Source organism: Solea senegalensis, linkage group LG4 (genome assembly GCF_019176455.1).
Source record: "Solea senegalensis isolate Sse05_10M linkage group LG4, IFAPA_SoseM_1, whole genome shotgun sequence".
In the NCBI taxonomy this organism is placed as follows: Eukaryota; Metazoa; Chordata; class Actinopteri; order Pleuronectiformes; family Soleidae; genus Solea; species Solea senegalensis.
In genome coordinates, this window is record NC_058024.1 from 20370310 (window position 1) to 20386416 (window position 16107).

Here is a 16107-nt window from a genome sequence, read left to right on the forward strand (position 1 = left end):
AAAATTGCATTTAATGTGAATACCGAGTGATAAATACACTCGGCCTTGTAATTGGGGAAAGGAGGGGGGGTCGTGAGAGAAAAGGAGAGAAAAATATGGGGGTGTTGAGGGATATGGCTGATTTTCTCTTGGTGACAGAGCCTGTTGCCATGGAGCTGGTCCTCCCATTGGTGGAGGTCTGGTCCAATCACTTAACAGCACAGATTGTTTCATCATTGAGAAGTTTTTCCTGTCTGAATAGCCACCCCTTGCTCCTCCATCTTTTCGTGTTATTTTTTTTCCTCTTGCATCCTCCTTCACTGCTCCTATTTCCACAGTAAGAGAAGCTGATACATTACGTAAGGTTCATGATCAGTGCAGGAGTTGCCACCCATTTTCATGTTGACACAGTTTTTCATTTAAAATGACAAGTTTAATTTGAGTAAGCAATCCTTCTAAATCCCCTCACAGTGCTTCAATATCAGGTTTATACTTAACAATTAAGAAAGTTGATTATTTTGAATTATGGTTCTCCTCGTCCAGAATGTTGAAACACTAGTTTAATTTAGACAATTTAATTAGTAAACACTTTTTTAACCACTGTCAAAAAACAAATTAGTTGCCTGCCCATATGCTTAGAATTGGGGCTGAAAGTTTGCTCAAAACCTTTTAAAAAATAATATTTTTTGCCTCCTGCATCCTGAGCCAGCAGGTGTTGCCCTCACCCCCTGGGACTGTGGAACCTCCTGCTTGTGTCAGAGGGCGCAGCAAGATGGTGGTGAATCAGTCCTCCGGGGGGATGATGGTCGGCTAAATTTTAAATTTTCCTGAAGCCAGGAATACTTGTGACCTCTCGGTCTCGGAGGATCAACGTGCTGTTCTCAGTTATGTTCATCATTGGTTCTCCTCCTGGTTCTCTCTTCTCCTCACTGCGGGATGTGGATGAAAACACTGACGCTGTAGCAGTAAACACTATGCTTCAAGTGAAAGGTGTAAAGGGAGGTCACACCAATGACCAATGTCACACCAATCTTGTTGTTGCCAACAGGATTTGGCATGTGTACTTCTCATTACCATAACTCTGAGACTGGCGATCTGTCCAGGGTGTGACTCGCCTTTCGCACTATACATCAATATCTGATCTTCCAAATAAAAATTGGAAAATCTGTTTTTTGAACCCAGCCCTAAATAGGAACTTCCTCATATCTACAAACTGTCCAACAGACATCCTGAAGGACGTCCTAAAGTTTAACCTCCATAACCAAGCAGTGTTAGCTGTACCCAAATTTTTTGAAATCAAAATCAATAGAAATTACTGACACCAGCTTATCATCACTAGATTCTGGTCCATCTTATTAGTAACTTATTTGCATTACAATTGTGAATAGTGACCGTGATTTATTCACATTTTTGTGACTATACAGTTCTAGCACTACTTGTGCTTGGCCTCTGCTCAACTCTACTTGGTATCAGGCATTTCATTTTCCTTTACTATAATACCTCAATAACATGGGTGGGTTTGTCATGGCATGGCTGCAGTGCTGTCACTAAATACACCAGACTCCCCTGTTAAATATTGAGATTTTATAAATCTCTGAGCTAAATGTTGTCAATTCAGGAAATTTAAGTCATTTTAACTGATCTACAGTTTGTCATTGTGGGGTTCCAGAGACGACACTTACTGCCAATCACTGGCCGGTAGTCTGTTGATGTCACATTTTAGTATTGGCTCAGCTTGTTTGGAACCTCGCAATAGCAGGTACTAAAAAGGTGCCAGGTACTATCCCCAATTGAAAAGCAAAATACACTGAGTAGAGTCGAGCTGAGTCGTGCTAGAACTATGTAGTGGAAAAGTGGCATTAGCTTTTGTCTTGCAGAGTCTGGGTAGTTGTTACTGCTCAGAGCAGTTCACATTATTTTTTCCCTGCCATATGTAACTGTGCTCTAGTCATTTGCCCTGTCATCCACACGGTTAGCTTGTTAATACTGTAATATTACATTTTTGCAGTTACCCAATAGCCCTAGATGAAGCACCTTAAATCATACGAGTTATTTTAGACCTGTGTGACCTTTTTGCCTTGCTCTCATTCGTGGTCTCTCACCTCTGCTGTTTCATTTGCTTGCTGCTGCTATCTCACTGTCTTCCTCTCACTCTCCAAGTGTCCTCTCTTTGTCCGGAACACTGGGAAGTCAAAATAGCCATAAAGATTGAATGAAATGCTGAAGGAAACACTAAAGTTGCAATAGGAATTCCAAAGGTTAAAACACCAGCAATTTGTTGAAACATTGTAACTATTTGGCCAATATGGATTTCACCCATATTTCTGCACTGCTGACTGCGTCACAACATGATCAGGATCCCCTCTTACTCCTAGCATTTGATCTTTCTGCAGAAGTGAAACTGTTATTCAATTGGCCAGTTGAATTGTGTTCTTATTCTTTAGTCTGATTTGTTCTTTCCATGCACCTTCAGTATGTTCCCCCACATGCAGCAGAGAACTATACATAGATTGTAACTAGTGAGAGCAACAGCGAGAGAAAGGGAGACTTGGAGAGAGCTACAGAAAGGTAGGTAGGTAGGTAACTAGGGAGGAAGGGGAGGGAAGGAGGGAGAGTATGAGTCACAGCTCGTCCCACAGGACTGAGTGGGTAGGCTGAGTGGAGGAGGATGGCGTCAGCAGCAGGCTTGACAATTTAAGAAGACACATTAAAAGAGGAAGGAAAAAGGGAGAGAGAAGGGGAGAGAGCCGGACAGCTAACACTTCATAGTGGGTGGATGGAGAGTGAGATATTGATGGGAGGGGTTGATGTGGAGGGGGCGGAAGGCAGCAAGGGGTATCCTCAGTGTGACGGAGAGAATACATAGAAGGGGTGGCAAGGAGAAGGACAAAGAGAGACTGATGAATAAGATGAACCTTGTCTTCCGCTTCATTTGACCCCCCTTTTTCACCATGTCTGATTTTGTTATCTTTTCCTATCTTGTTTTTTGCCAATTTCTAACCAATGGTGTCATCTTAATCAATTTGCATCACATATTGAAAATGTGTTCAGCTATTTGTGTTGGACAATCTTTGAAGTGAATCTTCCTGGACTGTCCTTCTCCAGTCCACAGTGATGGTGCCCTCACCCTCCCTGTGTGAAATTGTGCAACTGACGCAAAGGGGAATCCTCTCTGACACAGACAAACACTGGTACCTACATAGTGCAAGTGCTCCTGATATATAACATGTGCAAGCACTGAGCTTGCACAAACTCTGCTCCACTCGTCAGCCAGCCCCACTCTGTAAAGACACAACCTTGCCTTTTGTGAAATGGGTTCTTTCTGACGTCAAATGGGCAAGGTGCAAGGCTGAATACAGACAAGCTGAATCGGGTCAAGCTGCCTGTGTACATCTCTCCCACTGTTGTCTGTGGGTTTGTATGTGCTTTCTTACTCCTGTTTGCACTGCTTTGCGCTCCTATTCAAATTCATCCTTCATTCAGCCCCTGCAGAGAAAAAGGAGAGGCACACGGAGAGGCTGTGGAGCAATGGGTAGAGAGGTTGAAGGTTCAGTCTCCGGCTCCACTAGTCTACATGCCGATATGTTCTCAGGCAAGACACTTAACCCCAAATTGTTCCGGTGGACAGCATATGGGTGTGAATGCTATGTAATAGAAAAATGCTACACACACAAGGAATGGGATTAAATTCCATATATGTATATATATATATATATATATATATATATATATATACATATATGTGTGTGTGTATGTGTGTATATATGTGTATTCTGTGTGAATGTGTAAATGGCATTTGAAGTGTAACATGCTTTGAGTGGCCATCAAGACAAGCAAACACTATAGGGTTATTTACCATATCTGCTATGCATCAATTTCTTTAATGCTATCTGAAATGTGATCACTTAAAACACAATTGCAAATGCCTACTACTCCTCACTTACCATGCAATAGAATTCTTGTCATTTCTCTGGTTTGCCCTGATGCTAACGATTGCAGAGACCCTGACCCAGCTTGACTTGCAGCTAATTTTGTAAGTGATCTCATACCTGAATAACATGAAATATGCAGTCCAACTAGCATACTACCTGAATTACTTGTATTCATTGTGTGTGTCTTAACCACAACCATACACACACATATATATGTGTTGACCAAATAGGAAACTCGGTCACTCTTTCCAACAACATATACACACACAGTTTCACTCAGGGCTTCCCCCCATTGGCAGTCTTTGGTGTGGTAACCTGACACAGAGGGCAGCTCAGTGTATGATCTGTGTTCCAGTTGGTTGCCTGTCATCAGGAGTGCCTATGTAAGAGTCTACAAGGACAATAATCTGTGTTAAGTGGGTCAGATTGCCCTGCACACTTAGGAGAGCTGATAAGAATGATGGTAATTTTGTGGCCGATCAATGTCGTTGATGGGTTGAGTTTTTGTTAGCTTCCCATTCCCTTAACGGAGTAAATTGTTGCTCTCATCAAGAAATTCTTCATAAATGTGCAGGTAGTTGTATATCAGATGTTCTTCACTTGTACTAGATACAGTAGCAGTAAAAGAATAACAGTGACACCAGCAGCAATGACAATAAGACGAACAAGAAGAGGAATGCTACTAATTTGATTTATTTCCCAATAATAACCAGTTACTGTCATCAATATTTTATGTTGATTGGTTGACTTTAGCTGTAGTATATCTGTTTTATGTGTAGGTGTTTGGTGTAGTCTTGGTTTTGGAGAGTGTGGTGGTTAGGGGTTTCTAGACTCCTTTGCTGAAACAATTCTGCTGCTGATTATTAGCATCTGAGTATAGTATACCTGTGATCCTATCACCCTAATACTATCCATCATTATGGACTATAGATACTGACAGCCATCTCATCAGCTTTGCTGGCTAATGTACCTCAATTCATTTAGTGAATAAAAGTTAATTAGTTAAGCTGTTTTTAGTTGTAAAACAGCTTGTCTTCTTTGTCTTCCCCCTATTCATAATCACTATTATAAACATCCTCAACAATTTCTTCACAACATATAGGTTTATCCTGCTCTTATTTGTGGACGTTTACCTCATTCATTTTGCTGCCATTTTGAGTACATTACATTTTCCAGTCAGCTTGATGATGAACATCTGTCATAGACAAATCACACAAGCGTCAAGTTCTGATGAGTGTGATGAATGTGGGGTAAATACTGTAATTACTATTGCTATAGGTTACCTTTTACCAACTAGACTCACTCAAGGAGGCTTCATCACTCATCTAAAAGGATGTTTCTGTTGAACATCTCATGACCTGGATTACTTGGAACCCAAATTGTTGTTTTTACCACCTTCAAATATTGCTTAAAGTAATAAGAAAAAGCAGAACCTTTTTTTTCCATCCTGCCCTGGTCCTTCTGCTTCCATCTTTCCCTCACTTGCAGTCTGTGCACACAGCTATCCTTGTATTTATTTTTAATATCATTCTTCACTCTGCCCTTCTCGCTGGTACTCATTTGCTCAACACAAATGGCAGTAGTTGGGAATGACGTTTCCATCTCCTTGGCAACCCTGTGGGTCTCCATGTGTGGAGGAAGGGTGGTGTTTTTATATCCCAATGGGGACTTCTACCTGAACACACACTAACCCATTCTCCGTGGCCACTGAAATGCAGGTCTTTGCAGGCAGAGACTGCTATTTGTAGGATTGAGATCTAATTTAGACTTAGGTTTTGGTTAGGGGTAGGCATTTTGTTGAATGAATGACAAATGACTGTCCTTGCTTTCCAACTAATTCATTATTTTTTGCAACAATACACGATGAATGTGTGGGGCTGTGGGAAAGCAAAAGACAGAAATGACTTTGAGATAACTGAGGTTATGAGGCTTTTGTCTCTGCTTGCACTACATGGTGTGGCTGTGTTTTTTTGCTGCTGTATGGTGGCTTGTATGAGTAGTGTGGGGTTGGGTGTGAGTGTTCTGGACAGTGATGTGGTGTAATGCTGCCGATGCTGCTGATGACGCATATGCTGTTGCATTGCCTGGGCCTTCCCCACAGTGGGAATCCCTGCCTCATTTGTTCAGACATCTCTTATCTATCCCACTGCACACCACAATAGAGCACAGCCGTGCAGGCAGGGACACGAATGGCACTCCATACTGCAGTATATATGCTGGTTCATGTGCTTTTCATTTCACTATTGTATGTATGTATGTATATATACATATATATGGGAGTTAATGCATACTTTCATGGGGTGAGTAGGTAATGTGAGCTTATAATGTCACATTATACCAGGGGAATTTGCCATTTCCCTACATTTCTAATGAGCTAATTATTGCTGTTGCTCTCGTCATGTAAAGGTAACACATTGCTTTCAAGTACTCTTTGTCACTGCAAATTAAAACTGATAAAAAAATATTTCCTTTTATAAAGAAATATGGCCAAATAACAAGTTGTTGAGCAATTCAGAGGAGGGTAAAACTTGAGACATAATTTGTACACCCTGTGTACTGGTAGACTCTGAATTTTCAGCTCTATGTTCCCATCCCTCCTAGAAAAAGCAGCAGCAGCAGCAGCAGCAGAGATGAGTCACTCGGTGTGAAATGTGACGTCATCAGTGTCTTCCTCTGCTGCTTTAGGTTTCCAGAGCTCCTGACTGGAGGACGGATGATGCTGCTGCACTGAGCCAGAGAGAGAGAAAAGAGACCAACCTCAGAGGACACTGAGGTGGTGGCTGGATTTTTTTTGGTGCCCCTCCCCTTTGCTGCCTTTTTTGTTCTTCTGATAGCTGTAAACAGTAATGCCTTTCTTTTGTCTATGCATGTTGTTTTCTTTCTAAAATATTTGCCTAAAGCGTCATTCTTTAATGAGCAGTCATTCAAATATTATGTCATAAAAAAACTCTTTCCTAACTCAGTATTTTTTTCACAGGTCCACCTTGAGGGCTGAGGCTTGCTATGGATGTTGCTTTGCCTCTTGCTGCAACCCTCCCCAGTACCCTACCTTAGTGGGTTTCTCTCATTGTTCTGTGTGTGGTTCCAATCCAGATTCCCTGTATTGAGTCTAGCACAGATCTGGTACCAACTACAGGTAGATAGTATAGCAGTGCACTCTCACATGTACATGCTCTCTTTCTTTCTCTTCTTTCTCCTTGGTAATTTGTTGTGAAATTATCACAAATTATTGTTTCGTTAACTTGTCAAAACCATGACTTTTTCTCTTGCCTCTTTTCTCTCGCAGCCACTCCTGGGTCCTCCCAACCCCCTCCCCTACTCCCACCCTCTCCCCCTCCCCTAAGAAGATGTCAGTTAGCCTGACAACAGACATCCAGCAGGAAGGAGAGAGTGGGTCACTCAATGAGCCCTGCAGTCGAGGCAAGACCTCCCCTCAACCACAGGGCACTAAGGAGGGGACAGGGGAGGGCCTGGAGCCTGAGGATGGCTCCTTACAGGATGCACAGGTGATTGATGATATTAGAATCCTAATATTTATTTTTAAAAAATCACATTGCATTTCAAAACAGTAGATTTGTATTAATAACAATGATAATATAATTTAGGTTATAATAATTAAGCATCATAAATTGAAAATGTGTGTGTTTTTTCATGCTGGTCACTCCTGAATTATATACTTACACTTGTGCTTGAAATTGAAAACAATTCAAGCCTAATATCAGATTTAGCAAGATTTTATATATTGCGATAAAAAGCTCTTGCAAAAAGTTGATTGTGGGGAATTTCCATAATGGAGATAAGCGGGGGGAAAACCATTAATACTTTACCTTAGTGACTTAAAACTGCTACCTAGCTCATCCAGTCTTAGTGATTTATTTTGAATTTCCTTTTCATTCCAGGACCACATGTTTTTTTTTTCAATCACCTTAGTCAAGATTTGTGCTTTTCATTCAACAGTCTTCTCTAAAAAGTATTAATCTTATCTGCGATGCTAAAAACTATCTGTTTCTTACTCAAATGTTAGGTAAAGTGATTTTGTTTTGGAGCCATTTTTAGGGTACAAAGCACATTTTTGCAATTATTTTGGTCAGGATAGATGTGGCATGAAAATATGTTAAATACACATACTTTTAAAATCCTGGTCACAAATCCTTTTTGACACATACATTGTCTTGTAATCACTAATGGTGAGTATGCATGGTAGAAGCTTGGTGTTTAAAAGTGAACATTGATTTATTTTCTTAGTTTGCAAGTAATCGGTTTAGTGTTCTTGGAACATATTGGACAACATGTGTGTCAGTTCCAATATATCTGTGATTAACTAGTATTAGGGGGAAAAATTGTTAAGATTGGTAAAATAACACATTTCTTTTGCAGAAACGAGGTCCTAATCATAGCCATGGCAGAAAAAGATCGAAGGTAAGTCATTTGTATGGTTAAATTGTTTGCAAGTAACCCAAATAACTCTGAATCTTATCAAAAGATAAAATACTGGCAGAATTTAATCATGAGGTTAAGAATCATGGAGAATATGTGCCACCGGTGACTGAGGTCAGATATTGTATTTCTTGCTCATATAGCCCATTGTAGAAATTTCTGTTCTAACAGTTACAAACATTTTGAAGTTGTTTCCCTCTTGGATTTAGTACATAAACTGTAAAAGGGACAGTGCCAAAAGAGAACTCTGTGTGTTCTCCGTATCACTTCATCCTCTATACCTTTCCTCAGGGACATCTATTATCAGTCATTAGTCTGGATTGTTTATAGTTAATGAAAACTCAAAAGCATCAGCTGGTCTAAGACACACCTGCCTGCCTTCTGAGAGTTCTATATTGGTCATGTGAATGGAAACAGGAAAAGTTGCGACTGAGGTTATATCATATTATGCCAAGCTTAACAAGTACAGGTGTATATTTGGCCATCAATTTAGCAGGGCATGGAACATTTCACGCATCTTTATATTGAAGCAACAGCACAAAACATCAAAGTTTTTATGTTGTGTGAAAATAAATTTGAATAATTGTATTGCAATGTCAATTTTAGTAATACCTGACTATGTAACATGTATCATCTCACTGATTTACTTTTAATTGTCAACACTTGAAACAAGTCACTTAATAATTCATCAATCTGTAATTGTATTTCAGTCTAATGCCAAACTGAAGCTGGTACGGAGTCTGGCAGTGTGTGAGGAGTCCTGTGGTCCATTCTCCAATGATGGACCCCCAGAATCGGTACTGTTCTTGTCTCTGACCTTAACCCCTTACTTCCTACTTAAGCCTGTACCCCACAGTGAAATCAGCATTGTTCACAACATCTCCTATAATCATTTTTGTGAAGTAAGAAAGCTTTGTGTAGCATTAACAAAATCTAACGACTAAAATGAAAAAATACACAATGTAAAATATCACCATACTTTCTCAGCAGCGGAATATGGTTTTTTTCTCCAGGACATCATCCAACTTCACATCAGCTGTCCATCAGACAAGGAGGAGGAGAAGTCCTCAAAAGATGAATATGAAAATGATGAGAAGGAGAAGAAGGAGAAGAAGGACAAGACTCCACGAAAGATGCTGTCTCGTGGTAAGATGCAACATTGGAAATACAATTCGGTTAAACCTCTGACCCCCTTTACACCTGGCATTAAAATGTGTTTTCTGTGATTGGATTGCTATTGGATAGTATGTAACCACTTGTAGTAAGTTGTTATCCGATCTGCAAAACCACTTGCAGGGGAAAGAGAGGAGTCCATACAATCAGATAGCAATTGGATCTTGATGTGGACACGGGAGACACATGTTAATACCACATGTAAATGCATGTAGTGAAGCACTATCCAATCACTGTCTGATCACAGAAAACACATTCTAATGCCAGGTGTAAATGTGGCCTACTACACTTACACTGAAGTTAAGTTGTTTTGTTTTTTACATTCACCTCCCTACAAAAATATGTCTGAAATAATTATTTAAAATTACTCATGAGTGTTATATGTAATGTGTCTATGGTTTTATTAATGCCTAAAACAATATGTCATGCTAATCATAACTGAAGGATAATTGGATCCCAAAAAAAGCAACTGAGATTGAATAAGTAGTCCAAATGTATAGTGGAAAATACTGGAAAATGATTTCGTGAAGTGTGCATGTGTGGTGTTATTAGAGAGAGAGGGTGTGTAAGCACAGAACAGCAAGCTAGTGTCTCATGCAATCTGCTTCTTATGTTATCCTTCCCGAAGCACCTGGAATGGCATTGCTGGCAATTTTCGGAGCTATGCTCAGTAGCGGACTGACTTGCTTTTTCTATCTCATTTTCACCTTATAGAGGTGTTGCCTGCTTTTTGTTCCTTCTCAGTTTCTCAACCTTTTCTTCCACTTGCCTGCTTATTTACTTTTTCCATCTCTTTATTAGACTCCAGTCAGGAATACACTGATTCCACGGGCATTGATGTTCACGAGTTTTTGGTCAACACACTGAAAAACAATCCCAGGTATTGTATTGAGATTGCCACCAAAAACTGAAAGACATAGCTTTACTAACAACAGCACAAAAAAGCAAAAATATGAATATTAAATAAATCACCTGCAAATGTATGTTATTTACTTGATTAGTTAGATTAGTGTTCATACATTATAAAACACACAAAATGGTCAAAGTATCCTGCTGAGATTTGGAAAAGTTATTAGGAGAATTTTATACAGTATTATAAAATTATTATTGTTTTACACTGGATAAATTATTGTATCCAGAATGCACATGGAGCTTACATGTAATCTCAGTTTTCATGGTCTGGTATCCATTTAGTTTTATTGATTGCGGTGCCTCTGACAAGCCTATACTTGCCTAATGTATAAATACTCAATCATTCAAAAATAGTGTGCACATGGTGCACAGTGTTAAAGGAAAACACTGCAACATGTTCAACATTGTGTTTGTCCATAGTTTTTCATTAGCAGTTGGTACGTGAGGACCTTTTAAACTGTTGACTTTCTGTTGAATTGTACTGTCTCAAAAGTCCCCCAATTGCTGTAGGAGTTTATAAATAAATGGGTGATATGGTGTCGTATATCTAGAAAAATGGTAACATAAGTGCACAATTTCTTTTTGAAAAAATATGGGGCCAGTTTGAAAAGGATTCCAACATTGTAATTTACATGACTATTACATGACCATTATCTCAGCCATTTATTGCTGTACATTCTACCTTTGATCTTTGGTTGGTATGCTTACAACACTCCAGTCACTGATTCCCCTGTCCCCTCTCTCTCTCTCCCCCTTTGGCCCAACAGGGATCGAATGATGCTGCTCAAACTAGAACAAGATATCCTGGAGTTCATTAATGACGACAAGTAAGCCATGGTCTTCCTAACCACTCACTTGTGTCTAAATTAAGCTCCTTTGCATCCACTCACTTATTTATAGAATTAAAGGGTAATGGGATAAATACAGTAGCTTGTTGATATTGTGGGGCAAGTTAAGGTTCAGTTCAAGTTCTGTCCACTTGTAAACAGAATTATGTTTTTATACTTTGGCATAATAATCTAAAATCTGTCTGAAAGCAGTAAATCATATTGGTGTGTGCAAAGTAAAGCAAAAATTGCTCCAAACTGTGATATCATCCACCTAAGAACTTGAAAAAGGAGTAATTTAAAGGTTTGTATTCCTGAAAAAAGGTTTACATGAAAACAAGGCTCACAGAACATACATCCAAAAAATCCAATAAGCAATTAGTACTTCAAAATAAGTACAGTGTTAAACAATATATATGCATCGTAGATCATTTTCTTTTGCTTCCCCTGCAGTAACCAGTATAAGAAGTTTCCTCAGATGACTTCTTATCACCGCATGCTGCTTCATCGTGTGGCTGCCTACTTCGGCATGGACCACAATGTGGATCAGACTGGCAAGGCTGTTATCATCAACAAAACAGGCAACACACGCATGTGAGTGAACCTGTGGTCAATGCTGCTGCAGCTAAAGCTACGATAAACTGGGATATAGCACTTAGCAAGCTGGTAGTAAAATCTAATAAACCAGAAAAAGCACTTTGAGAGCACAAACTGCTCAATTCCCTACAACTTCAGTACACTCTTAAATCTCTCATGGTTAAATTGACACAATGTAGGAGTGTATCCCCCATGTCCTTGCTTCAGTTTTCTCTATGACATTCATTTTTGTCCAGTTTTGTCAATATGGTTTTGGTCTTAATTTTTTTTTTCTACAGCCCAGAGCAAAGGTTCTCTGAACACATCAAGGATGAGCGTAATATGGACTTTCAGAAAAAATTCATTCTTAAAAGAGATGACGCAAGTATGGACAAGGATGATAATCAGGTAGGCAGCACTGTGTTTACCATGATATTTTCAATGCCTTCATCGTGGTGCTCCATTCATACGAACATCTGCCCCATTCTTGTGAACATAATATCTCAAGAACTTCTTGAGGGAGTCCTTTCAATTTTGGCACAAGCATTAATCACAATACACATTTACATATGTATCTTATTCTTACCAAATATTTGCATTTGAACAGGGCTATAGAATGATTGCACATGCAAAAAGTTAATCTGGTGCCCTGTTCCTGTATTCATCCACATGGGTTCTACTCTGTCATTACTAAAAAAAAAAGCTGCAGCTTGTCACATCAATTGGAGTGGGATCCCATAGCTGTTGGTTCAACAAAAGTACAAGGACTCAGTATTCTAATTTCCAGGTCTGATTAGCCAAGGTCTGTCTTAATAACTACTAAGCTGCAGATTTTATTGGAGATCCCCTCAAGTGTCGAGGTCTTGGGTGGTACAACCAATGGTTAAAGCTAAAAATGAAATATTAATGTTTGTAAGAGGGAGGGAGGAGCATAGGGTAATCTGTAAGAGTGGAGGAAGATGCTTACAAGTAGACTATATACTGTGCAGAAGATACAATCAGAAGGAGATAGGAGACATGGCTAGGCAGCATTGGATGGTAGAATTAAGATGCCAAGAAGAGAAAGCACACATTTGAGGTAGTGAGAAAAAGACAAATTTATTGCCCAGAGTTTAAGGTGAGGGTATAAATAGTTAAGCAAGTAGCGGTATGGGTTCATGCCAAGCAAGAGTACCACAGATGCGATTTTTGCTTTGAGAGTGCTGATAGAGAAGTATAAATGCCAGGAGGAGAGGCACTGTTTTTTTGTGGATTTAGAGAATCAACTCTGAGCACCTACTTGTTTGCAGTGGTGATGGACAGGTTCACAGATGAGGTCAGGCAGGAGTCATCGTGGACTATGTTGTCTGCAGATGATATAATCTGTAGTGAGAGTATGGACTGATTGAAGACAACATAGAGAGGTGGATCTTTGCAAAGAAGAGAAGAGGAATGAAGGATGGACAGAATACCTTTGTGTGAATGACGGTGAAGATACAAGGAGTAGAGGTAGCTGAAGTAGATGAGTTTAGATACATGGGCTCAACCGTCCAAAGCAATGGACAGTGCACATGACAGGTGAAGAAAGTGTGCAGGCAGGGTGGAGTGGGTGGAGAGATGAGTTTCAGGGGTAATGTGTGACATAAGGATAGCAGCAAAAATTAAAGGAAAGTCTAAAAGAAGGTAGTGATAACAGTTATGATGTATGGCTGGGAGACAGAGGCACTGTCTAAAAGACACTGGTTCACAAAAAACCCTGAGGAATGTTTGTTTGGTGTAGCAACAGCTTTTTCCATGACTTTTTGTTAATTCACAACTCCAGTTAGCTTTTGTTGATGTGAATAGGTTTATAGGGTTTTCCAACCTGTGCTCAGTTTGAATGGTGTATTTAATATTGACAATTATACCATAGTTAAAATAAGTCAAATTTATACAGAGATCATTCAAACTGGCTCTGTTAGATTATCAACTATTTGGTATGATTGCTCTCCCAATTGTTAGATCCGTGTGCCACTTCAGGACGGGAGACGTAGCAAGTCTATTGAAGAGCGAGAGGAGGAGTATCAGCGAGTACGAGACCGGATCTTTGCCCGGGAAGTAAGTTTTTGACCTGGACAAACATTGGTTTTACATAGTTAAGTAGTTTTCCTCTGTCGCCTTTGATTGATGAGAGGTCACGTAGTCTTAATATGATTAAAAAGGAATATAAAACTGGCAATAATCGTACTTGGTTCACAGTGTAAAATGTTAAGTGAAAGTGAACATCAATTGCATCCCTCAACCAATGGTTCACTTTTGTGGGTTGTGAGCAGTTTCTTCTTTTTTTCCCAATGCACTGGGTAGGAATAGTTTTTATATTTATATTAAATCACACCATCCTTTAGATTGGAAACCTGGGATTTAAGTGACACCTTTAATCCCAAATGCATATGATGTTATGTTTGCTTAGCTGTGCCTTTGTTATGGTTGAACTGTTGAATCAAGCATTTCATAATGTGCAGGTGTCATTTTTTTTACAGTCCTCTCAAAATGGATACATCAATGACAGCAGGTAAGATGATGCCTCCTACTGGCGACTATCATGTGTGCAATACATAAGACCTGATCCTTTGTATCAGTCGCCCACAGTTTCTTTGTAGGATTTGATCTTTGGTAGGACCTTACCCATTAACAAATATAACAGATCATACTACAAATCTGTCAATGGTCAGACAATGTTCACATCATGTAATATTTGCTAAATTTCAGTGTTGAATTCCTCTAATTTCCAGGGAAATAATCAGCATTTGGTTACAAATTTTTCTGTCTTATTCCAGTCTAACAATACCAAAAAAAGATTTACTTTTGGCTGAGGGACACACAGTCTTCAGGAAGGAATATGTAGTGGAACAAATTATTTTTCTATTTAGCTAGCACAGCACTTATAATTCAACCATTATCCCAAGGCATGCTTTTCATTAAGGTTGAAAGGCTAGTAGGCAATATGCTGAGAGAGGGAGAGAGAGGAAGCGTGGGCTTTCCAGCATTCAGTTTCTGCCGAGTGTGTTTTTTTTTCTACTTGAGGGTAAGAATTCTACACTACTGTGCCTACCTCTTCTTCCCATCCTTATCTCAACCTCCTTCAAATCCTGTCCCCTCTTCTCCAGTCCAGTCCTGTAACCCTAGCATTTTCTCCTAATGTTAACCCCAACAGACTTTCCACTGAGGGCTACTGCTCTAGCTCTCAAAAGAGGAGGCAGATCTTTAGGTATTGGGGTGCTGCTGACTTTGACTTGTGTGTTGCCATTCCCATTTTTGAAAGTGATTTGGTGATGAAAGTGGTGACTTGTGGTGGTTTTTATATCTTTGCCTGGCGTAGTCGGCTGATTGATGGATATTCCAGCACTGCACTGTGGGGCTTCCCATGGTCCATGCATGGCTGCTTTGTGGTTTCTTTGGGGACTGATTGACCTACTTACCCCATCCACTGTCAACTGCATTTTATATGAAGTAGTACCTGTTTGTTTTGTGGTTGACTTAGTCTTGCAGTATTTGTTAACATGTCACCTGTTGCATTGTAGCACAGAAAAATAGTACAGCACAAACCTAAAATAGATGAGAAATAGAAATAAAACTTTTTCAAAAATGTTTTCAAAATGCTGCAGCCATCAGTTGTTTTCAGTATTGACTCCTCACCTGATCACATTGTTTTGGTCTTAAAGATATTATAGTAAACATCTCAATTTATCCATAACTAAAACTGACATAAAATGTTTTTTAGTTTGCAGTTCTGACACAAAAAATGTTTTTAATATTTTATCATTAAATTGAATATACTGTTCTGTAGTGACATAACATATTTAGATTTATCTGATCACAGTAAAATAACACCATAGAATTACAGACTCTACCGAAAAAATAAAGTCTGACAGTGACGGAGACACATAACAACAGCCCAGCTTCCCTGCTTTACCTATTCGTGCATGTTCTATCTAGACAGTGCTGAGAGAAGGAGAGAGTGGAGCAGCAAATGAATCCCTCTTATCCTACTCATCCTGCTCTCATGTTTGTCTACAGAGGAAAGAGAACGAGTGTGCTCCTGCCTGCACAAAGAATGGCAGAGCACCCACCCTTCCTTAAAATAGGCTGTTTGGAGAGAAGACTCAAAATAGATCCTCCATTAATTATCGTCTCTCTGAAATATTTATCAGCCACAGCCACTTACTATCACCAGGGTTTTACAACCCCTACCTTATATTGCTGTTCTTGTTGCGGGGAATCCTACAGTCAGCCTTACATATTTTAAATCAATT

At 39.5% G+C, this 16107-nt stretch overlaps 1 protein-coding gene across 12 annotated transcripts in view; it reads left to right on the forward strand.

The window, feature by feature from the left end:
- Positions 1–16107, forward strand: part of LOC122767899 (R3H domain-containing protein 2) — a 38889-nt gene that overhangs the window by 9977 nt on the left and 12805 nt on the right. For 3 of the 12 annotated variants that reach the window (XM_044023458.1, XM_044023467.1, XM_044023461.1), the window contains 13 exons: positions 6597–6684; positions 6889–7047; positions 7198–7417; positions 8289–8330; positions 9059–9145; positions 9362–9494; positions 10323–10401; positions 11201–11260; positions 11714–11854; positions 12136–12244; positions 13817–13912; positions 14317–14366; positions 15009–15062. In XM_044023458.1, coding sequence (XP_043879393.1) covers positions 7259–7417; positions 8289–8330; positions 9059–9145; positions 9362–9494; positions 10323–10401; positions 11201–11260; positions 11714–11854; positions 12136–12244; positions 13817–13912; positions 14317–14366; positions 15009–15062 — 1010 coding nt within the window. In that variant the 5' untranslated portion in view covers positions 6597–6684; positions 6889–7047; positions 7198–7258. Of the gene's footprint in view, positions 1–6596; positions 6755–6888; positions 7048–7197; positions 7418–8288; positions 8331–9058; positions 9146–9361; positions 9495–10322; positions 10402–11200; positions 11261–11713; positions 11855–12135; positions 12245–13816; positions 13913–14316; positions 14367–15008; positions 15063–16107 lie in introns of those variants that run through there. The other 9 variants (XM_044023464.1, XM_044023468.1, XM_044023465.1 and 6 more) reach the window with 6 other exon arrangements.